Source organism: Panthera tigris, chromosome X (assembly GCF_018350195.1).
Source record: "Panthera tigris isolate Pti1 chromosome X, P.tigris_Pti1_mat1.1, whole genome shotgun sequence".
Lineage (NCBI taxonomy): Eukaryota > Metazoa > Chordata > Mammalia > Carnivora > Felidae > Panthera > Panthera tigris.
Genome location: NC_056677.1, coordinates 89,162,780 through 89,187,416, shown reverse-complemented (window position 1 = coordinate 89,187,416; position 24,637 = coordinate 89,162,780). Strand labels below are relative to the sequence as shown.

The window sequence follows — 24,637 nt, the reverse complement described above, 5'->3', positions numbered from 1 at the left end:
AATATTACTAAGTGACTAATGCTTTGATTTGAATGGGGTTTTCAGATTCTTTTCCTCTAACATAGGAGGTGATAGGGCTCTACCAGGACTCATGGAAACAGAACAATAAATTGGAATGGAGAGATTGAGGGTTGGAAGCCAGTGACAAATTTCCTAAATTAGTCTCAGGATGATTGGGCAAGGATGGTCACTTTGTACCTTTAAGTTTCGGCACAAAATAGACTTCTGAAGTATAGTTTTAGTGCCTGCATCCTTTACTTTTGCTGCATGCTTGTGTTCAGTAAACTTCTATTGGCTATAAATACATATTGCTGGAACACACATTTGGGATAATTTTTCCAAATGTGGCCTTATTTGACTAAGCAAAGGAAATCCTCTGGATTTCTCAGCAAGCCCAGGGGGGACCTTACACTCCTGCACCTATTGTTTTCTATTACCTTAAATAAAGGTGCCTGGCATGGGGATGGTTGGCTGAAGGGGATGTGGTTAGGACTGAATGAAGCATTCCAGGATAGGGCCCATGAGACAGCTGTCAGAAACTGTTGCCAGCAGCTTACATTGGCTACAATCGTCTTTGTGCATCATTCAATAAAAAATAAAGGTAATGTGTTCATGAGTATCATAGCAAACAGATTGGGTAATTTGCCATCTCTTGGCAAAGTCCAAGGATTGAAATCATTCATTGTTGGAGGTACTACCTTTAATAACAAGAGCTCAATTACCATTTGGTTTCTTGCTCTCTGAATGTGCCTGGATTTTTGTTCAAAAGTGATGTAGAAAAAAAAAGTGATGTTGCCATTTTGTCCTTCAAATGATATTTTCCAACCCAGGTATGTTTCAATGTATGCTTCTAAGGACAAAATGCCTTGGAAGCCAGTTTTGTGTGTTTCAAGCACAGTAAATCTGAACTGATGATAGTCAACTTAACAACAGCATGAGCCATTAAATTGAACAAATTTGAAAATCACTGCTCCTGACCCAGGCCTTGTTCTCTGGGATACTACACTCCAAAAAGCCTAGGGTAGAGCTAGCTAATGTCACTGAAAAACAGTCAAGGGTAAGTTTCTATTGTCTTTCATTTATTCATAATTCAATCAGGTTCAGGTCTATACAACAGGCAAAACCAATAGACTGAGTCATGAATTGTTTCACCATTCTGGCCCGTGATGTCAACAAGGCCATGTACCTGGCAGAAGCTCCGGCCAATCCTGTCTTGCTTCTTTGGAGCTGTAGTCAGAAGCCAGGACAGAGGTTGTGGGTAGTGTCCTTTCTTCCCCTGTCCCACCTTCTACCTCTTCTTTTTCTCATTATTTGTAGCAGCTGCAGCTGGAGACCTTTTGTGACCAATGCTAACAGACTGTGCATCTGACTTATGGGAAGGGGCCATTTCTACTGCTGAAAGGCTCAGTGGGTGAAACAGCAACACAGACCAGCTGGAACACAAATCTAAGCCCTCACAGTGAGAGTGGGCCATTGTGACTGTTCTTTTTTTTTAAGTTTTTATTTATTTATTTTGAGAGAGAGAGAGAGAGAGAGAGCACACACAAGCAGGGAGAGAGGGGCCAAGAAAGCGAGAGAGGGCCGGAGAGAGAAGGAGAGAGGGAATCCCAAGCAAGCTCCACACTGTCAGTGCAGAACCTGAAGTGGGGCTTGATCTCATGAACCGTGAGATCATGACCTGAGCTGAAATCAAGTCTGACAGATGCTCAACCCACTGAGCCACCCGAGCGCCCATGACAGTTCTTTTGCAACTGAATGCTGTTGTTATGCTATTATTAACCTATGCCCTTTCCTTTAGCTTCAGCTCCCTCTACCATACTTTTGTGGCTGTGGGTGTGTGGGCATGCGTGTGTGTGTGTGTGTGTGTGTGTGTGTGTGTGAGAGAGAGAGAGAGAGAGAGAGAGAGATGGTGGAGGCTAGAGTCTCCTGAAAAACAGGCTTCAGGTTTCAGTCATCTTGGAGAGTTGCTGTCAGTCAGCTCTAACAGGGGTCAATCCAAGAACACAAAGAGCAGCATAGCCTGGCCAGCTCAAAACCCTGTGAGATGGGTCAACTCAGAGGTGAGGGTGTTATTTTTAATAGTTTTAATCTTTGCTTTTGGCTGTAGGTAGATGCACTCTCCTTCCCAGAAGGTTCTGTGTCTTTCGAAACAGAATACTAGCATTTTCTCTGCTTTCAGGGGCTTGTTGCCCTGTGGTATTTTGCTCATTTTGTTTTACTAGTATTGATTTTATACCCCACCTTCCAGCTTGAACTTACTGTCATAACCCACCAAAGCCCCAGAAAACAGGTAGGTCTTGCAGAAATCCTAAAGACAATTAAATGGAGCATCTGAGAATGTCAAAGGGGGAGTTAGTGGAAACCCCTCAAGAGACCTCAGTGTGTGCTAGGCAACTAAATGTGGATGCCTTGGTGGCAGCACATGCCATCCATTCCCCACGCCTATTTATTTAAAAAAAATTTTTGTAATGTTTTTTGACAGAGAGAGAGAGAGAGAGAGAGAGAACACGAGTGGGGGAGTGGCAGAGAGAGAGGGAGACAGAATCTGAAGCAGGCTCCAAGCTCTGAGCTGTCAGCACAGAACCCGATGCGGGGCTCAAACCCATGAGCCATGAGATCATGACCTGAGATGAAGTCAGACTCTTAACCAACTGAGACACCCAGGTGCCCCAGAATGGAGTAGCTTTTAACAAAGATTGGGGAAGACTCCTAGAGGAAGCAGGAAGATTTGAGGTGAAAATCAGGAGCTCAATTGTGGGTACATTGAAATTTGACATCCAGGTAGAAATACCGGAGTGGGCAGTTGGCTTTTGAGTGTGAAATTTAGGAAACAGGTCTGAGATGGAAGTATAAATCTGAAATATATGGTATAGATGTGGCACTTAAAGCAAGGAGACCAGAAGAGATCACCAAAGGAATGAGTGTTGATAGGGAAGAGGACTAAGGATGGAACTGTTTAACATTCTAATGTTAAAACATCAGAAGATGAAGAAAAAAAACATGTACGGTCCAAAAAAAATGTCTGCAAGCTAAATTTGGTCCTTGTACTAGATCAGGTGTTAGGAAATTTCACAGAAGTTCATGCCGATAAAAGAACACAGGTAACACCTATTTCAATCAAAAATGCTAAACTAAGAAACAGAAAACGTGGGTTCTAGTCCTGATTTCATGTCCAGGTGAGTGACTTGGACAAATCACTAAACACCTTGGGTCTCCCTTTCCTGTCTAAAAAGAAAGACAGCTAGACCACATGATGTCCAAGGTTTAGACATTCATGCTTCTAGACATTTCAGGGAGGAAGAAACTGAAGCCCAGAGAGAGTGGATAAGTGACTTGCCCAACATCCTGGCAGTAGGAAGAGACCACAGGCCAGTGTGTCTTCTTCTATGTTGTTTTAAGCCCTGTGTGTATATTAGAATACCTGGGGAGCTTTTAATTATCGTGATTACTGGGTCCCAAACCTAACGTGTCTCATTTTGTTGATCTGGGTTGGGTCTGGCATTGGTGTTTTTGATACTACTTGGGTAACTGAAAACCCTCTGCTTTACACTAATGAGGCACGGCAGTGTCTCGCTAGTTGCTGTACCTCTCTGCATCTTGACTTGTATTTCCAACATGAAAACGATTCACTCAATTTTAAACCCTTTTATTCAGATGAAGGTTGTTATAGGAGGGTAGCTTTCTAGACCTTGTGAAACCTAAGTAGCAAGTATCAGCTTTCTCTGAAGCTCGGTAAAATGGCATGACCACAGCTTTCTTGAACTCCATCCTAGAAGTGAAATGTTATGGAAAACCATGAAGCCATGTCCTGGTGGGGTGGGGGGAGGAAGGAGGGAGGGATTGTTCTCTCTTTCTCCCTACCTTTTTGGAATAAAAATACAAGTTTGTTCCAAAAAATTTTTACTAGGTTAATTATCAGTGCACCGAACATAGTACACGAGTATTGTTGCTTTTACTATATTTATATAGCGGGCAAAGTCATGTTGTCCACCTTGGAAGCCTTAATGCTTTACAGTGGCTTCTCACCAAAGCTTTGCCACTTTGGACACCAACATGAAGAAAAGGTTGCTTGATTAAAACTCGCATTCTCCATATGTTGCAACATTTGACTCTGTGTTTGTGGGTGCATATGTGTCAGTATGCATGTTTGCATGTGTATGTGTGGGAGTATGTGCTTAAAACTGTATTCTAGTGTTCACTTCCTCTGAGGAGCATGTGTCTAGGAGAATAGCCACTTTGGACTAAGACAGGACACAGACTGTGTCCTGTGGAGACACATTATTTACAGTCTTCCCACACACACCTACCACTCTAGTAGTGTCAGTAAAATGATTTTACCATGCATAATGCACTGGTAATTAACGTGGTAAATTTCCTCTGCATGCCTCTTGCTGATTCCATTCTTTTTTTTTTTAAGTGCCCTTTATAACTCTATATCACTTTCTTAGTTTAGGAGCATAAAAATATATTGTGTATTACTTGGTTTGCTCATAAAATTGTCATATTTGATATATTTAAAGATGTAAAGGCCTGGGGAAGAATAACAGAAAAATTCAGGGGAGAAACCAAGCAAGTCCTCTGAAACAATTATTTTTTTTCCTCTGGGTCTTCATAGTTCTCCATTCAGACGTGCAGCCCATAATAATGAACACAGGCTTGGAATACACTCTGAGATTGCTCTAGGGCGACCAGAGCTCAAGATAATTGTAATTTTTAAAAATAGGTTTCACCGTTGTTTGGAACCATCTACAATTCAATTTACTTTATCGCACAAGCCATGAATAATGCTATGAAAGAAAATGGACAGGCTAGTGCTGCCAGCCTGGTTCAGCATTCCAGAAACATGCAGTTCTATGGATTCAACCAGTTTATAAGGACAGATTCAAACGGAAATGGAATTGCAGAATATGTAATCCTGGACACCAACTGGAAAGAATGGGAACTCTATAGCACTTACACTGTGGACATGGAAACGGAGCTGCTACGGTTCAGAGGGACCCCCATCCACTTCCCTGGTGGCAGGCCCCCTCAAGCAGATGCAAAATGCTGGTTTGCAGAAGGGAAGATCTGTCAAGGAGGTAAGGAATGGAAAATCACTGGTAGTCAACTTGGCTCAGCTTGGGTTACCAGGGAACCTCTTTAAGTGAAGGCACATTTTAATATTGGAACACTCATAGAATCAGTCATTTGTATTCAGGTCAGATAAACATCTTGGCGTTCCAGGTAGTTAATTTAAAATAATGAGAACAATGAGAGGTACTTTGCAGCCTCAAATAATCATGCACGATTTAAAATCATACCCCCCCCAACTCCTTTTCAAAGGATCGGCCCTCCCAAAGAGGTTACTCTAATAGGAGGAAGGCATGAGTCTTCTCCTTGGTCTGTTGTTGACTATGACCTGTGATTGTTTCCACTGCCAGAAAGATTACCTACCCTTCCCCTGATGCATCCAAATCCTGTCAGTCAGGTCCCTCCACAGAAATCCTATTTCTATACCCTCTCCTCTCTGAACTCTCATTGGACTAAAAGTCTGTGCCTCACAGCTTAGCACAAAATTGCTTTTCAATTGTTTCTTGTGTATTGATTGTGTCTCCCCCTCCCAAATATACTGCTCCTGGAGGGCATAGCTAATAATTCTTAGCCTCTCCCACCACCCAACACAGTTGGCATCCAATAAATACTTGCGCTTTGATTGACTGATGGAACTCCTCTAGCTTGAGGAAGAGTGGAAAGTCCATCAAATCTCTGAGTGCCAGGGGGGAACTTTAGAAGGACCCATATTATTCCTATGTGAGTGTACACCACACTCTTCTAAAACCAAATGCATCTATTTGATATGTGCTTCAATTTGTCTTTTGCTTGAGCATGACACACCCAAATACCTTTTCATTAGCATCATCATCTAGTTCCTTCTGAAATCTTAGTAATCCTCCCAAACGTTTAGGTTTTCTAGAGGCCAATTTACATCTTGATGAAACACTAATTATCAAAAACAGACTCACCCTTGAAGGACAAGTGCTATTATGTTTTTCATCTATAACTCACGAGGTCTATGGGCTCCCGTGAATTTAAAAGTTCTTTTATTTTATGAAGACAACATAATACTTACCCTTCACAGGTGAGATAACATATTTATTCTCAAGAACTCTATTGCCATCCAACTTAAATTAAGGTACTCAAAGTTTTCCATTCGTGGACTTTTTCTTCCAAAGAAACACCCGGGTCAGGCTTAATTCATGTGATTTGTTATTGTCAGAGTGGTGAGTGGTTTTGCTTCAGAACGGTGAAATTGCTTTCTGTGTCCATAAAGTCAACAAGACATACTGTGCTGTAGAAAAATGGAATTAAGTTAGGTAGATGTGGTTTGATTTTAGACTCACCAGAAAGCATGAGGAGTTGCTCCATGGTGCCCTTTATTTACAGCCTTTCTGAGATAATGCCATTCTTCCTCTTGTTCTCTACAGGCATCGACCCTGCCTTTGCCGTGATGGTCTGTCTCGCTTTGCTTATAGCCCTGTTGTCTATTAATGGATTTGCTTACTTTATAAGGTACATTTTTGTTCTTTTTGTATATGAAAGTACAAGATCATAATGGCTTTGTTAATATTTATTTCCTGGAAGTCATGTTTCAGTACAATTTCCTCATTACATGACCCACTGATTTTCCTTTTTTCCATGGTGATTTACCATCCCTACTGGCCCCATTTAGAGTGAAGTGTTTTCATGGTGCCAAGAATAACTTCCTCAGCTGTGTTGTCAGTGTTGTTGCCTGTGAGGAGATCTAACTCTCAACACTATTATGAAATAAGAGAATTAGTATTTTAGAGCTGGTTTACTACCTAGCTATGTTTCCTTTTCCACTGGCAGAGTCTCCTATACCCACCTCCTTCCCCCAAATGTATGGACAAATAGAAAACAGAATTGGGATGTTTTAACCAGCTCTAAGAATTACTCAGACTTTGGCTAGAATCCAGGAGTTCAGAATAATGGTCCTAACTCCCAGGATCGTAGCAGAGATTCAATAAACCTAAGTAAAACACCTGGAATAATACCTGACTCATAGTAGATGCTCAGTAAGTGGTCAAGTCTCCCCTCCTTCCCAAGCACATGGATTCTCCTGCTGATTGTTGGGAGCCCAGAATCCTCACTTTGCCACTCATGCCTTTTGCCCAGGGTGTCACAGTCCAGGTTTGTACTGTCCTTCTTCCTTGGACAAAAGCTATCCTAGCGGATCATCAACATCATCGTTATCAAGTCTTTGTCTTCCTCCCTGAGATCCCGTGATAGGTGAGCAACTACTCTGATGAACTAATTCGGGATCAGGGGTAAATGGTTGAAGATGGCTTCATACATCACTCCTTTCTTATAACCTTCACATTTTAACAGATGAACCCTCCCCATATTAAGATGATTTGGGGAAAGTAAAAAATGAAATCAACCATGACCCTCCCATTTTACCCTTTCCATCCTACTAACCACACCTTTGTTATGTCTTTGCAAGAGTGGTCCTGACAAAAATATGACATCAATTTGGTAGGGAACGGAGTGGAGCTATTTTAGCAGGTTCCAAGAAAAAAAATGTCTAGAGTGTACTAAGCAGCTGTGGAAATTTGAACAAGACACTAAACCTTTCTTGGCCAGAATTTTCTCATTTGTAAAATGAAGGGATTGGATTAAGTGATCTTTAAGAGCCCTTCCAGCTCTGATGTTCTAATGAGTCTGTGAAATCCTGGACTGAAACTCTAACAGGTGTTAACTCTTAGTGTTTAGTATGTTGGCATCACTGTGAAAAACCATTATTCAATCTCCTCATATTAGAAACTTGATAAAACCATACAGAGTGGTATGTAGCTTATGAATTGTTAAAACATATTTGACAAAGACATGAGTTCAAAGGAAGTTTTTCTTTTAATTTCTGTGACTGTGAAATATCCCTGCTCAGAACAGAAATTTAATGTATTGAATTTAGCTGCTGCCAAAGACTAAAGGATTGAATTAACATCCTTAGATGCTTAGTGAAAATAAATGCCATCCAATCTAAAAGCTCCTCTCTCTAGGGAGATTTGAAGAGTAATGGGCTCTGGTTACCTAATGCCAAAACATCCCATGGCAAGGTGGAAAATGGAGTCACTCAGTTGCTTATGTTACTTGTCAGTCAACCCCCCACCTTACCCTCCATGACTGGCCTCCCTGGTCTTTCCCATGGAATGAACTGGTTCTTTGGGCTTAGCATAATGAGCTCAATCTGCAATTCTTTGGAAAGCAAGAAAAACAAGTCTTAAAAACCATGAGGGGTGTTGTTTGGAGCTTGTGGGCTGAAGGGCCAAGAAGACTAGAGAGGAAAATGATTGGAGAGGGACATGATTTGAGAGGAAAATGATTGGAGAGGAAAATGAGTTTGAGACAATTGGTACCTCAAGTGGTCACAGAAAACTCAGAGATGGGAGAGAGACACATCATTTGCCAGAGCCACTTGGTCGGTGGTTCTTCAGCTAACAAAGGACAAAAGATGCCCTCTCTTTGCTGCCTTCCTCCCTCTCTCTGCCCACCACGGCTGCAATCAGAAAAGCTGAGCGTCTGATGAGTTTCTGTAATAGATGGTGATTACTTGCAGGAGAGTGACTCTCTGTTCCTTCCCTTTCTGTGTGTTTTGATTGTTTAAGTTTTTTTTCTTTTTCAGAAGGAAAGACATGCAAAGAACCCAACCACCCCAAAACAAAGCATTCTTTGAACTTCTCCTTTCTCCCTGCTCTGAACCGGATTGCCTCGCCTTTCTATAAAGCTCTCCAGTGCTTTGTAATACTAATGATGATAATGATAATAATGAGCTCTTCTACTTTCATGGTGCTTCATGCTTTTCAGAGCACTTTCACATACATTATCTCATTTGATTTTCAAAACAACTCTGTAAAGCGGGTAATGCAGAACTATTATCCTGCTAGACAGATGAAGACACAGGGGCATGAAGAGGTTAAATTATTTATCTAAGGTCATCTGGCTAATTAATGACAGAATCTGCACTACACCCCAGGTCTGTGGACTGGGGAGTCCAGTTCTCTTTCTACTGGAGTGTGCTCTGGAGCATGGTTATTTTTACAGGTGTGCCTGCCTTAAGACAATTCACTACACATATGAAATAGATAAGTTAGGGAGCGATGCTTTACTTTGCCAAAAGATTCATGTGCTCTACCCAAGAATTCACTACAGGGCTCTTTTAATTTTCTCTGCAGGGTAGAAGCTCCCAGAGTGATAAGGGACATATTTGTTGGCAGGCAATTAGAAACACATTAATTGTTTGTTTACAAACCAGTGGAATTGCTGAGAAAAACCGTGTTGCTGATGCTTACAGCTACAGTGACATTGCAGAGTTCCTTAGAGCAACTTGACAAAGCATTTTGATTCAGTGGTTGTTTTCCTCACTCTGGCGCTGGCTTTAAAACATTCCACAGGGTGACCATTAAGGGGTTGTGGAAAAAGCAAAGCCAAACTGTTGCTGTCAGAGCCCCCAAGACAAAACAGAAGAAAACAACCACACAGACTAAATCCAAGGTACCCTCTGGGTCCTTGGGTTGCCGGGTCAGCTCAACTGAGATGACCTACCTGGATGCGTGGGTAAGGCATCATAAACTCTTATGTGTCTAGTAATTGATTTGTAGGAAATAATTACATTTGCTGCAAATTAATGGGCATGTTTGAAGAGAATCAGGTTTAAACTGTGTCTGTGTGATACTCAGACAAGAGACCAATTCAGTAAAAGAGAAAAAAAAAAAAAAAACCCAGTCAGCCCACTTGTTTGGAATCATGTAGACAAAGCAACCAACTGATTGAATTTTTCCACTTTTCAACCTGTTGCTTTGGCAACGCATAGATGCAACTTTGCAAGACAAGGGGTCTTGTGGGCAGAAATCTGGGCCCACAGCCAAGGACCAAGGACTTGAGTGAGTCCCAGTGCTGCCTCAGGCTAGGGGATCTCACAATTTGCCTAATTTTGTTTTGTTTCTTTAATGTGTTTTTGCGTCTATAAAATGGAGATGAATGATTCTTGGATTGGGTATTATTAGGATATATACTATGGCATATGACAAAGGGTATTGGGCTCTATACAAGTATCACGAAGTGTTGTTTTGAATGTGCTCTTGATGAGGGATCACCATTTTATTAGTCTGACCTACCATCCCCATGCAGCATCCTCACCCTCCCCTTTCGATGCCTAACCCTAACCCTAACTCCCCTTTCAATACCATTTCGTTTCTCTCTTTTGCTCTTTGTAACTCTGCAAAAGTTTGTGAGAACCAGGGTTGTAGTTTCTCTTTCCTGTGGGTACTAAGGGAAAGATCTACATGTGGTTATTCTCTCCATGATCTTGTATATTTCTAAAACTTCTATTGTGGGGCAAATTTATCCTGGGTTTTCAAAAAAATATTCAGCCCCCTCTGACCCTCTGATTTTATGCTTATTTCAGGCGTCGTATAAATAAAATCCAGTTGATTAAAGGACCCAACAGAATTCTACTGACTTTGGAGGATGTGACATTTATCAATCCCCACTTTGGCAGTAAGGTAAGGAGCATCCCTTTCTCCTGATGCACTAATGTGGTATCCACCAGCCACAAATGACTATGGAGCACTGAACGTGTGGCTAGTCTGAATTGAGATGTGCTATAAGAGGAAACTACACACTGTATTTAGAAGAGTTAGTACAAAAACCTGTGAAATATCTCATTAAATGAAAAGCATATATTAATTACACGTCAGAATGATAATACTTTGGGATATATTGGGTTAAATAAAGCATATCATTAAAATTAATCTCACCTGTTCTGTTTTACTTTTTTTAAAGTTTATTTTATTTATTATGAAAAACAGAGAAAATGCGAGTGGGGGAGGGGTAGAGAGAGAGGAGAGAGTGAGAATATTAAGTGGGCTCTGCACCGTCAGCACTGAGCCCTACACAGGGCTCGAACCTCGGAACCATGAGATCATGACCTGAGCTGAAGTTGGATGCCTAACCAATTGAGCCACCCAGGTGCCCCACGTTGCCATGTTTTTAAATGTGACTACTGGAAAGCTTAAAATTATATATGTGGCTCAGGTTACATTTCTACTGGATAGTGCTGTCTTAGAACAGTTTTGTGGAAGTGATGCAGTGCACTTTGAGCAATAGTGTAGTTTTGATTTCGTATAGCCCTTCTTTGTATATCTGAGCTCAACATTTGGTTGCTAGTTCCTCAAGGGCAGAGGTGCATGTTTTCTTAATGTTCATCCATAGCACCCGACATATATGCTGATAGTATAACAGGTACTCGTAAAAGTCTGGTGAATGAATCAACTAGCGAAAGACAATGGAGAATCGTGGAGGTTTCTGTTATGTTCAGGATTGTGTTCTAACTAGCCCTCTTCACTGAATGTCCATTACTATGTTCTGGCCCTGGGCTATGCTTTGTGAGAGATGGCATGTGGTCCCTGCCTTCAAAGAAATTACTGTTAAGTCAGAGAGACAAATTATACCTCACAAGAGAGTTGATAGCTGCCATATTGCACAAAAAGACACTGGAAATATGGCAAACTTCAGAGGAGACATATCAATGGATGAAGGTTGTTTTAGAGACCCAGCTTTGGTGCTGGATCTCCAACAAGGATGGATAAGACTTGTCTAAGTCACAGGTCACAAATGGGTAACCAGTTTTCTTTGACCCTTATAGTCATAAACAATAGTAGCCAGTATTTTGATATTGTGGGATTAGGAATAAAAATCTGGATTTCTGGGTGTTTTTTAAATGTTTATTTATTTTTGAGAGGGGGGTGGTAGGAGCAGAGAGAGAGAGAGGGAGACAGATCTGAAGCAGACTCCAGGCTCCAAGCTGTCAGCACAGAGCTGGATGCAGGACTTGAACTCACAAACCGTGAGATCATGATCTGAGCCGAAGTCACTCAACTGACTGAGCCTCCGAGGCGCCCCTGGGTGGTTTTAAAGGTTTGAAGATCTGTCAACCTTGGGTATCATTGTGACAATTAGCTGGAACTCAGTAGTAGTTGCCCTTTTTCAATAGAGGACGTATCAGACATTAAATTGATAAGAACAGATACTACACTTGATCTTAGCCAAAAGGCCCAGTGCCCTTTTTGGAAGAAACATGCTCTCTGCAGCTTGTCACAGTTCCCATCACCGTCTATGAGCTTCTACTCAGCGTATTTCATCAATTTGTAATTACCTTCCTGGCCCCTGTAGGCATCCTAAGCAGAGAAAACGGCATCAACCAAAGCTTGGAAAAAGAGAACGTGTAGGGAAGAATTTTGTCAACTATATCTAGTGATGGTAAAGTATGCCTCTTTGTGCCCAGTCTATGTGGCTAAAATGAAGACATTGGTTTTCTCAAATTCTAGTATTGTGGTAGCAGGATGTGAGGAGAGAATGTGAACACATCATATTGTCCCCAAGTGCTATTTATTAACTTTAGCTAAACCAGTGTACCAGATAAGAGAATAATTATTTCTGTGACCAAACTGATCATTTGCCTAAATGTGACACTGAAGGGTGTGCTCTAACTAGTTGGCTGTGTAGTTGGGATCAGATGAAACATTCAGCTGTTTAGTTTAATTCTCAATTACAACCCTAACTCTTACTTGTTTAAATCATCCAATTTTTTTGTAAGGTTGATATCATGTTCCTGGAAATGTATCACTGAAAGCCAACATTATCACTGTGGCTGAAAGCTACATTCCATCCTCATGTCATAAAAATGCATTGATGTTAGTCTCTATTTTTGAAGCCACCAGAGGACCCTGGGACTCATGACACTCAAATTTGTCTGGATGTGCCATTCTCAATATGCCTTGTACGAAATTTCCCACCTTAATTAGAAATGGTAGATGCCAAAAGTGCCAGTTCTGAAGCAATCCCAAAAGATAGCCCCATACTAAGGAAACAAGTATTCAATTCTAAGACAAAATATTTTATCCAGAAGTGGGGAATCAGTAGTAAAAGCAGATGATGAGAAGTCATTGTTCAAATGTAGCCAATGTACCAAAGTTATGGTCAAAAGCAATAAATCTATTTTTAAAATTCCTCCTTCTTTGGCAGTATCCATGTCAGAATGACAGTTCATGTTAATTGCCTAGATGTTTTGGCTTTCAAGTGTTAGAACAACAAACACAAATCAATTTTGGGCTGAATTAGCCTCCTCTTTGTATAGGCCTTTCAGTAGTCCAGCAAAGTCTATAAAACCTCCACTTGTGCCTTCTCTCTTTCCTACTGAGACACAAAACATATTTGGGTTTCATGCTGGTTCTCACAAAATCACCATAATTAACAGAATAGTGCTACCTTCAGATGAACAAAATGCTTAAGTTTTAAAAATTTTGTTCATTATGATAGATCTTTTCTTTCTACTGGTGCATAAATTTTGATATAATGAGAGTAAAAAAACCCCACACCCAATCATCACCACTTTTCACCATGAGTTTGAAAAATGAATAGCAACAGGGGTTGATAGCCTCATGGGGAATGCTTCTTTTTTTTTTAAGAGACTCTTTTGTAAAAAGTTTTATTTATTTACTTTGAGAGAGAAAAAGCATAAGTGGGGGAGGGCAGAGAGAGAGAGGGAGAAAGAAAGAATCTCAACAAGGTTCTGCACTGTCAGCACAGAGCCTGAGGAGGGGTTTGAACCCAGGAACCAAGAGATTATGACCTGAACTGAAGTCGGATGCTTGACTGACTGAGCCACCCAGGCACTCTGGGAATGCTTCTTTTATTTTACACTATTTTGGTCCAAGTGGAAAAGGATGGCATTATCCTAGAACACAGCTCTTGGCCTCCAGATCCCTTTTGGCATTTGGCTTGTATCAGAGTTTCTGGTGGGAAAAGGTAGGGGAAGCATACATTTTCCTTAATTGCTGTGTAGTCACAAACTTGCAGCTGGCTGTGCCTAATCAGTCACGAAGCCAAGCCAAGAATTCCATCCAAATGGAATGTCTGAAAGTGTAAACTCTTGGTGAATATAAAATTAATTCAGTCTAGAAAAATTGGCAGGTCAGTAGAAGTCAGGTCAGGAAAGGAAGTTTTTAGAAGAAAGTAAAGCTGAAGCCCAAATGTATGTGGATTTTGGCAGATACTCTTGCTTTCTCCTTTGCCCCTTCATGGAGAGGTCTACGTCTCAATATACAGATCCAGGTGCTCCTGCTGAGATGTGAAAATAAAGAATGAAAGAGAAGTAGATTCCTTCCTGGCCTTGCTCTGTTGAGGAGAGTTCAGGTTTATGCAAGGGTTATGTGAAGAGTCAAGTTTTACATCTAGTCTAAATCGCAAGCTGTTGGGATTTCAACACATTAGGGGCTGGGTATAGTTTGCTATTACCTTGGACCTTTGTGATAGTCCCATATTGATAGAACTAACTTAAACCAGGGCTAAATCAACCGGCGATCTTCAGTTAATCAAAGACCATTAGGAGCAGAGTATGTGAAAGTACTTAAGATTAATTTGTATTGGCAAGCAAGAGTGTTAGATGTGAAGCACGATGTGTTAGGAAAAACACGAGATCAGGAATTATAACATCACATTCTTCTTCCAGTCCCTATATCCCTCACTAGGTCTCTGTTTCCTCGTAGAATGAGGGTGTTAGAGTTGGAGGCGGTCACTAGCCTAGACAATACCGAATGTAACTGCTATCTCTGAATTGCTGTCATTCTAAGGAAGGCATATTTGGACACAGGGAGAAGAGGAGGAACCTGTTGATTTATTATTTCTTCATGTGAAATAAGTCTGCTGGTTTAGGTGAGGACAAAGATGTTCAATTTTAAAGGTTAACACAGATTGCAGATAACTCTTCCTCATGTCATTCAACTGTGTACTTCCTAGTCCTCTCTTACCAGACTTATGTGGACAAGTTAACAAATCAAGGAATAAGGAATCTGGCCTCTTTAAGCATCAGACTTATAAATCATGGGCAGATGATCTACTCACTCTCTACCATCTTATTGCCTTCTGGGATACCTTCTGCCATTAATCTTGCCTGCACAAAGAAGGATGCCATTCAAGATGGTATAGCGAAAAGAGCCAGGCCTGAGAGCCAGAAGGATGGGATTGTGTCCTAGTTCTGCTATTGATTTTTTTTCACAATGTGAGATGTTTATCTTCTTCTTATTTTTGTCTATAAAATGAGGGTCCCAGATTAAATTGTGTCTGCCACTCTTTCTTGCCCCCTAAATCTATGATTCTAATCCTCTCTAGGAGACGGAAGTGCCTGTAAACATTTACCTTTCTTTTGTGGTATATGGAGGTGAACATGGTAGCAATCCTAGCCGAAAAAAATTTGTGTGGGGGATAGTCAAAATTAATCTTATGTTTACAGAGTTCAACTCATATAGTTACTTTCTGAGGAATAAAAAAGAAAAGGAAATGCCAGATAAGCACAGTATCTATACCATAGCTTAATGTTTTGTCCTAAATCATATAACCTTTTTTTCCTACTCTTTTCACAGAGAGGAAGTTGTGCCAGTGTAAGCTTCCAGGTCACCTCAGAAATCCAAACTGGGTGGTCCCCAAGGCTCTCCTTTTCTTCAGGGAGTCTAACTCCAGCTACCTATGAAAACTCCAACATAGCAATTTATGAGGTAGGATATCCAAGAGCTATCTAATCTGCTTCCTTCTTGGGTTTTAAAATGAGACAGTGATTTACAACTTAGTCTTTGGGTGAATATATTGAGGCTTTTGGTAAGTCTTTCCAGTGTTTGGTTTGTTATCCACTTTTGGACTTGTTTGGCTTACATTTTGGACAACGATTTTCCTCAGCAACTAATCTAGTTACTTATATAACTTCATCAATCTTTCAACTCCATCTATTTACTGTGCATGTGAAAAAATGTTGGTGGATTCAAATACTTAACCATGTCACTCATTCTAGGAGATATGGGTGTAATAATAGAAGAAATGACTTCCTCAGTCAATGGTTTGCAATGGAGTGTCTAGAAACATGTTTGTGTAGAGTAGAGTTTTGGGCAAACCCTACCCTTCAAATTCTAGTTGTTCTTCTGATGCCTGTCATCTTTGGATATTACTGAAATCTTTTAAAAATCATTTATTTATTTCTTTTTCTCAGCCTGTGCTGCCTTCTGGAGTAATGGGTTACCTTCTGCTGTGTGAAATGGAAATCTTTTTGAAAATTTTCACTTAAGTTTCTGTCTTTCAAGGTTTAAGAGGCCACCCCTGACCCCTTGTTCTAAGATACTGGAATTTGGCAACCAGAACATATCTTGCATCAGTTGGAGAGATGAACTGTTTCTTCTCAGCAGGAAAGAGTTAAGCAGGGGGTAAAAGGGAAACTAGTCCCTCCTAAGTGATGCCTTCCCAGTGTGGTTTCCTTGTTTTGTTTGAAGATACTCCCAATAGAAGCAAACACTTTCAACTTCAATAGTAATTACAAAGAAAGTCCAAAACAGGACAGAATTAGTTTTTAGATAGTCCAACATATTGAAATTTCCAAGTGAGTGTTCCCCTCCATTGGCTAAATAATTGACAGAGGCCTAAAACACCAAGATCGGCATGATGTATATTTGCTCAGTGTACCTGAGTACTTTGACTTAAATTTGTAGCAGGAAACCTCTGGATCTGGCCTTGAAGCCAATTTAATCAATGAGGAGATTTGCTTCAGATTAAGCTTGCGGTATTATGGAATTGACAGCTCTACTCTCTGAAAGACCAAAAGCAAGATAATTACATAGATTTAAAAAAATGTTTATTTATTTTGAGAGAGAGAAAAAGAGAGAGGCAGAGAGAGGGAGACGGAGATTCCCAAGTAGGCTCCGTGCTGTCAGTGCAGAGCCTGATGCCGGGCTCAATCTCATAAACTGTGAGACCATGACCTGAGCCAAAATCAAGAGTCAGATGTCTAACTGACTGAGCCATCCAGGCACCCCTACATAGCTTTTGAGTGTCAAATTCAGTGAGCTGATGGCTTTATGAAGATATTGACACCTCTAACATTCTGAAATATGCTCAATAATCCAAAGTGGTATCTAGGTTTTTCATCTGTAAAATGAGGGATGGAACTGTGCCTAGGCTTCATCTTCAGTGACTCTGATTCTATGGGGTAAGCTCAGGCATTGGTATATTTTTCTTTCTTTCTTTTTAAAAATCTTTAATGTTTATTTTTAAGAGAGAGAGAGACAGAGACAGAGACAGAGTGCAAGCAGGGGAGGGGCGGAGAGAGAGAGGGCAACACAGAATCCAAAGCAGGCTCCAGGCTCTGAGCTGTCAACATAAAGTCTTATGCGGGGCTTGAACTCACGAGCCGTGAGATCATGACCTGAGCGGAAGCTGGAAGCTTAACCAACTGAGCCACCCAGGCACCTCTGGCATTGGTATATTTTTAAAGTTTCCCTGTGTGCAGCCAGGGCTGGGAATTGCTGGACTAAGAGATCTCTAAGGCCTCTTCTGGCTCAGATATGCTATGATTCCCTGATTCTGTAGAAGAATTTATGTGTTGAATTGTGGTATGTTTTATTTGGTGGAGATGGAAGGTTATAGTGTAGAATTGAGAAGGGAAAAAATAAACCTCTGGAGGTAACTGGCCTTTAAGAATCTGTCAGATATTTCCCCATTTCGGAAAGAGGCAGAAAGTTGAGTTAGTTCCCATAAATGACTGTTGGTCGGTCAGATCATGAGTATTTCTGAACTGTATAGGCCAAAGGGGGCCTTTATCTGCACAAAAGGAGGGTGTTAGTGAGAATAATACCACACCATGCAGTCAAGATTAGGCTGATGGCAGGGTGCGAAGGAAGACAGCGGAAGCTGGAAAACTGCCTGGCAAAGGCTGAAGAGGACTCTGGGAGGGAGTGTAAGTTAATTGAATCAACAGATCAAACAAAGCGGTTCAGTGTGCCTTCTGAAATGGTCCTCTATTAAGAGTGTTTTAAAGAAGATTCATTATCTAGTTTCTATTTAAAATAAATCAGGTTTTCAAAAGAATTGTTATTGGAAGACCTGCACGTTCCAGATAACGTGCCTGGAGTAGCAGACAGCTAATACTAGCAAAGGACAGCCTTCTCTAGGATGTGCCATAACATTGTGCAACACTGACACAAATTCGCACTTGGATTACGTGCAGAGTTGCATAAGGAACTGCACCAGAAAATCAGCCCTTATTTCATAGATCCTCTTTGAGATAGGAGAAGAAAGCCAGATGAGCAGCCCGCTGGGGAGAGAGAATGTGAATCGCAGATACAGTGGGAACATGTCATGATCCGCTCTAATAGCCCCCACGGTGTAGGGGAGAGGGGTGAGGCAGGCATTAATGCAACCCTGATACACTAGGCGAGAACCAATTGAACTTATCCTCCCCCTTCATCTCTGACTCGTTCTGCCTCTCAGCCTCTCCCTGTGTTTTCCTCCTTGTCTCATTTCTGTCTCTCCACTGCACACCCTCCCCATGCATCTTCCTTTCCCAGAGCCTCTTTTCTTCTATTTTCCCACCTTCTTTTCTTTTAAAAGTTTATTCATTTTGAGAGAGAGAGAGAGAGATCGGAGGAAAGCAGAGACAGAGAAGGGGAGAGAGAGAGAATCCCAAGCAGGCTCCACACTATTAGCACAGAGCCCAACTCAGGGTTGAATCCACAAACCGTGAGATCATGACTTGAGCCTAAATCAAGAGCTGGACGCTTAACCAACTGAGCCACCCAGGAGGCCTTCCCACCTTCTTCTATATCGCTTATACCTCCCTCTCCCACCCCCCTCTCCTTTCCACCAACCATCTCTCTCATCACAGAATTGTCCAGCTCTTTCAATAAGAAAACTGGGGCTCAGGCTGATTAAGTGGCTGCCCTAAGGTCACCCCTGAATTTGAGGCAGAGCCAGGTCTAGGACCTCATTCTCTTTTTTAATTTTTTTTATTAAAATTTATTAATTTTTGAGAGACAGAGAGAGAGCACGAGCTGGGGAGGGGCAGAGAGAGAGGGAGACACAGAATCTGATACAGGTTCCAGGCTCCAGCTGTCAGCATAAAGCCCGATGCGGGGCTCAAACCCATGAACTATGAGATCATGACCTGAGCTGAAGTCAGATGCTTAACCAACTGAGCCACACAGGTGTCCCAGGACCTTGTTCTCTTGACTCTTAGTTAATGCTCCATGGCCTTAGTGCAAAACTGATGGACTTTAAATTACTTCTAAAAAGTTTAGTGGGTAGAGTTTGATGTTTCTTCTTAATTAAAAAGTGAATGATGAATGAACTATTTTATCATTCTTTCTCTTAAAAGAAAAAAACAAAACAAATAGTGTATGTGTGGTGAAGATAAAACCTGCCCATTTCCTTCCGTTTCCTCATTATTCATGAAGTAGGACACACACAGACTCAATAAAAATTTGCTTATAAAGTTTGTGAGAATTATTTAAATCTTAAACACACACAAATCCCCCAAACCAAAGAAAGCCCATGAGAGAAAAGAGCAATCAAGTGGAAAGTGGAAGACCTTGGTCCTGTTACTACCTAGCCTTCTGACCTTGGGCAAGTCATTTAATCTCTTTGGACTTTAGTTTCTTTATCAAAATATGGATGGAGTAGAATAGGGATATCCAAGACCCTTTCCAGCTCTCAAATTTGGTGATTTGGCTGGGAAAAAAAGCTCTGCTTAACTCTCTCTAAAAGCTAATAAGTCAGAGAGAAGGCTAACCCATGTCTATAATATGGCTGACTCCAGGAAGAAGGTATCAGGTACTGGGTTTTGGCAGAGTCTCAGTACTGATGTTCAGGTTGTGCACTGCACAAGGGCACCATGTCTAAGAGGGTGCTATTCACATTATAGATGTATACTAAGTTATATGAGAGTGGTGAAGGAATGGGCAAAGAGGTCCTGGCCTCCCAGCCTAGCTCTGGAACGAGGTGGGTGGGGGGTGGGAACTTCTTATACCTACATTTATACTAGCACACTTGACTATGAACATAATCACTGGTAAACATATGTGCACCTGATTATATGCTATCTTGACTATTCCCCCAGGAGTTTCTTGAGGTCATTCCTGTCTCCTGCCTAATAGCTTTGGAAGTCCAATTTCAGCTTCTCTCCTCCACCCTTATAGCTTGACTCCAAACCTGACAAAGAAGCTCTGGGGCTTGGTGGTATGCAGAGTATCCATGCTGCTAGTGGAATGTGTTCCCTGGTATCTGGAGGATGTATGAGTAAACAGGAGTGTGGCACGTGCATGTATGTATACAGCCAGGGCTCCTGCCCAACATCACAGGGCTGCCACAGGCTGTAAAAGAATATTCTCACATATCTATTTTTTTACTTGAGGGAAAGCACCCCTTTTTTTTTTACTGTTTATTTTTGAGAGAGAAAGAGAGACAGAGTGTGAGTGGGAGAGGGGCAGAGAGAGAGGGAGACAGAATCTGAAGCAGACTCTGAGCTAAGCAGGCTCCAGGTTCAGAGCTGTCAGTACAGAGCCTGATGTGGGGCTCGAACCAATGAACTGTGAGATCATGACCTGAGCCAAAGTCAGACACTTACCTGACTGAGTCACCCAGGCGCCCCGAAAGCACCCTTTCTAATTAGCACAAAGGTGCAATAACAACAAATAGTGACCATGGCCTGAGTAATATAGTTGCAAAGATGGTGGGAAGCTTTATTGTCCATTGGTATATCCCACACATTTGCTGATTTTGTGAATTCCCAATTAGAATTTTTTTCTTTGAGCTTAAACTTTGGCTTTGATCCTTCTAAAGGGCAAAGTCCTCTGAAGGCTAAAACTTAGAGCTCATGTCTGGCCCTCATGACTTCTATGATTAAATAAGTAAGTATGTTGGTGCTGAGTGGCTCAGTAAGTTAGGCATCCGACTTCGGCTCAGGTCCTGATCTCAGGGTTTGTGAGTTTGAGCCCTGTGTTGGGCTCTGCACTGGTGGTGCAGAGCCTGCTTGGGATTCTCTCTCTCTCCCTTTCCCCTGCTTGTGCACTCTCTTTCTCTCTCAAAATAAATAAACTTTAAGTAAGTGTGGGGTGGAGCTTGAGAATTGGCCTTTCTAACCGGTTTCCAGGTGATCACGAGGCAGCTGGTCTGGGGCCACACTCACGGAATTTCTGAGCAAGAGTCTAGGAAGGCTGCCTTTTGTGCTCGACCATTCTGCTGCAGACAGACGCTGATCCTGGACTGCCTTGCTAGGCTCTGTGGGTGCTGAGCCTGGCTGGCACAGTTTTGTCCAGTGGCTGAAGGCCTCTAGTTAAAGGGTTTCAAGCTCCTTGGCTAAAAGATGCCCTGTAACACAAAGTGCAGGCGAGTAACTCAGATGCCTGCAGCTCCCATTATTAGCCTTTGCCTCTGGCAGGTCTCCAGATGCAGTGCCACAGCTGGATATATTCCTTAATAAGAGAGTGGTTACACTCTCTTATTCTTGGAATTTGACTGCACAGAGCTCTCTGCTTTATTATCTCCACTCGATGACAAATTGGTGCAGCCTGAAATGGAATCTCCAGGCTATAGGTAATAGATGTGAAAGCCCTTCGAAGAGTAAAGAGCGCTGTGCAAATGTAAGGCATTATTATTATTATGGAGAAAAAGGGATCTATATTTGTATTGCTTTTTCAAAAAATTTGGGTCAGACAGAAACTAAATAGGGCTTGATGACTGATGAATCCTTGAGGCTATGCACATAGAGGAAAGTTATCTATCAGGCCCTGGTGTTAAAGTGAAGACAATAAGATAATTGTTGGTTTTTGACTTGACCGCAGCCTTAGCAATAGGTGCTTTGTGGTTCAAAAGTCAAAAGGACTTCTGGAAGAGTCTAGATTACTCCTATTACCACGGTGGTACATGTGTGCATCCAAATAAGAAATGTTTAATGTACATTTAAGCCAACTGGTTTATGATTGAAGCATAAGTGTTCCCCCAAAATGGCCTGTCCCATGAGAGAAAAATGGATCAAGGTAAATGCAGACAACATTTGCTGCATTCTGTCTCCTGCCCTACATCTCCCAACACAGATGCCTTGAGGCAGTAAGAATGACAACCATCACCATTAATTGCAGAGAACCTGATGCTACATCACTTAGCTATGAATAAAGGAAATGACCTAGCGCTTCCTGCAGTTATTGAAGGGAGGCATTGTGGAGAGAGGTATCATTGCTTTTCTGGGGTCTGCATACCTGCAGTGGTTTCCCTGTCTTTAGTTAGTTGGAGCTTTTACATTTAACTTCTCTGCATGGCCTCATTTTTACCTCAAACACAGAGTGTCCGTGTGGTGGAGGGTAATGGGGAAGGAACAAAGCGTGTTTGAGTTGATGGTCAGATTAAAAACCCTGTGTATGGAAGGGCCTTTGCTCTGAAGGTGTTGGCAACTAAGTCTTATCACCCCTCTCTTCCTTTTCTTTCTAGGGTGATTGGGTGTGGCTGAAGAAGTTCCCCTCTGGAGGTTTTGGAGACATTAAGTCCATTAAAGCATGTGCAAGTAATATGTTTGAAATGGTATGAGAAACCCTCATTTACCTACTCAAACCAATCCTTTTTCCAGAGCAACGAACACCAGCTGTTAGGAAGTCCCCTTAACAAATCAGTGCAGGGAAACTGCAGGATTGCTATTGGCTTGATATGACTGGGTGATGCTGTGAAGGAAGAATGCATGGACTCTGAAGTCAAAGGGACATGAAAGATTCAATTCTCAGCTCTACCAGTTAAGAGCTGTTTTAACTTGGGCAAGTCACCTACATTCCCTGGGCCTTACTTTCCTTGTTTGTAAAAAAAAAAAAAAAGTATATTAATGTTTACTTCCCAAGGGTTGGTGTGAGGACTAAAAGGGAGAATACACATAAAGAATCTTGCACATTTCCTGACATATAGCTTCTTTGTAAGATAGTAGCTATTATGATTAAGTAGACAACCCACAATTATTCAAAATCTTCAGTTGCCAGGCCTGGAAATGTCATTGTGTGATTATTACTTGCATAAGAAAAATGGTTGCCCCAGTCCCACTAATTATGTTTAAAGAGTCCTTAGATGGTTTGTTTAAGGAAGCAGTGTGTAGATATGTCAGGGGTGATGATGACTCCTCCCAAACATTTTTTAAAAATTTATTTGAGAGAGAGAGAGAGGAGGAGGGAGAGAGAGAGACAGAGAGAGAGAGAATCTGAAGCAGGCTCCGTACTCAGTATGGAGCCCAACTTGGGCCCATGCTCTGAGCCAAAATCAAGAGTCCAATGCTCAACCAACTGAGCCACCCAGGCACCCCAGCTCCTCCCAAACCATTTAAAATCTTGGCACCTCCTTGAACTGTGAGTCCATAAAGATTTACAGAGACTGTTTCTGGTTCCTTCAGACTCATGAGAGTGGGAGTTTTAGAAAGTAATGATAGATTTCTTCACATTTACGAAGCAGGCGAGTTCAAATCAATCCAAGAGGTATGAATGATACACATCCAGAATACTGTACAAGTGAGAAAACAAAGAAAATGGGGAAATAGAAGATATGTGGCCCATGGTAGATGGAATGAACCCCAGGGGTCAGATGAGATGTTATGGTTTGGTATTTCTCTTACATGTGGTTTTGATGCCTGGAGCTGAAGGTAAAATAATGAGAGATAAATCTATAAGGGGGACCAAAGTCAGGCTAGAATAGGAAATTCCACACTCATTTGATGATCCAGGATGCTAAATAGAGAGCTACATTCTAAGTCTGGAACCAAACAGGGCCAAACTTGGGGGAGCTGATTAACTAGAAGTATGAAAAGAAAACAATAGGTATTGGCCCAAGGTACAGAGTATCTATGATTTTTGGGTAATTTTTACTTTTGATATGATTTCAAATCTACAGAAAAGGTGCAAGAATAATTAAAGGAATTCCTGTTTACCATATCCAGATTAGTCAAGTGCTTACATTTTGCCTAATTGTTTTTCATTCTCTACTTATAAATTTATGTATTATTTTTTCTGAATGATTTGAGAGTAAGGTATAGACATCTGCCCTTTTACTTGTAAATACATCAGTGCGTATTTCCTTAAAAAAGGTATTCTTGTACATAACTATGGTATAATTATCAAAATTAGAAAATTGAATATTGATACAATAATGTTATGTAACTAGTATCCATATTTTAATTTTATCAATGGTCATAAATACATTACAGCTAATTTTTCCCAGACCAGTTTCTAATCCAGGTTCACATATTGTGGTTAGTTGTCATGCCTCTTTAGTTGCCTTTTATCTGGAACAGTTTCTCAGCCTTTCTCTGTTTTTGTCTACACCTTGATATTTTTTATTCTATTTTTATTTAAAAAAAAATTTAATGTTTATTTATTTTTGACAGGGAGAGAGAGAGACAGAGCATTAGTGGGGGAGGGGCCAAGAGAGAGGGAGACACAGAATCCAAACCAGGCTCCAGGCTCTGAGCTGTCAGCACAGAGCCCAACATGGGGATTGAACTCACAGATCATGAGATCATGACCTGGGCCAAAGTCAGATGCTCAACCGACTGAGCCACCCAGGCTCCTGATATTTTTTTTATTAAAAAAGAAATTATTTATTTATTTATTTATTTATTTAATTTTATTTATTTTTGAGAGAGAGCACACGAGTGACTGAAGGGGAGAGAGGGAGACAGAGAGAATCCCACGAGGTTCAGAGACAGAGGGAGAGAGAGAGAGTACAGAGCCCATAATGGGGCTCA

General features: G+C 41.3%; 1 protein-coding gene and 1 pseudogene across 1 annotated transcript in view; one reads left to right on the top strand and one right to left on the bottom strand.

Moving 5' to 3' along the window:
- GUCY2F (guanylate cyclase 2F, retinal) overlaps positions 1-24,637 on the top strand; it is a 95,871-nt gene that overhangs the window by 23,776 nt on the left and 47,458 nt on the right. Inside the window, exons 3-7 of the mRNA XM_007091050.2 lie at positions 4,724-5,078; positions 6,465-6,549; positions 10,463-10,559; positions 15,477-15,608; positions 22,354-22,443. Coding sequence (XP_007091112.1) covers positions 4,724-5,078; positions 6,465-6,549; positions 10,463-10,559; positions 15,477-15,608; positions 22,354-22,443 — 759 coding nt within the window. The remainder of the gene's footprint in view (positions 1-4,723; positions 5,079-6,464; positions 6,550-10,462; positions 10,560-15,476; positions 15,609-22,353; positions 22,444-24,637) is intronic.
- On the bottom strand, positions 12,011-12,120 carry LOC122235639 (annotated as a pseudogene).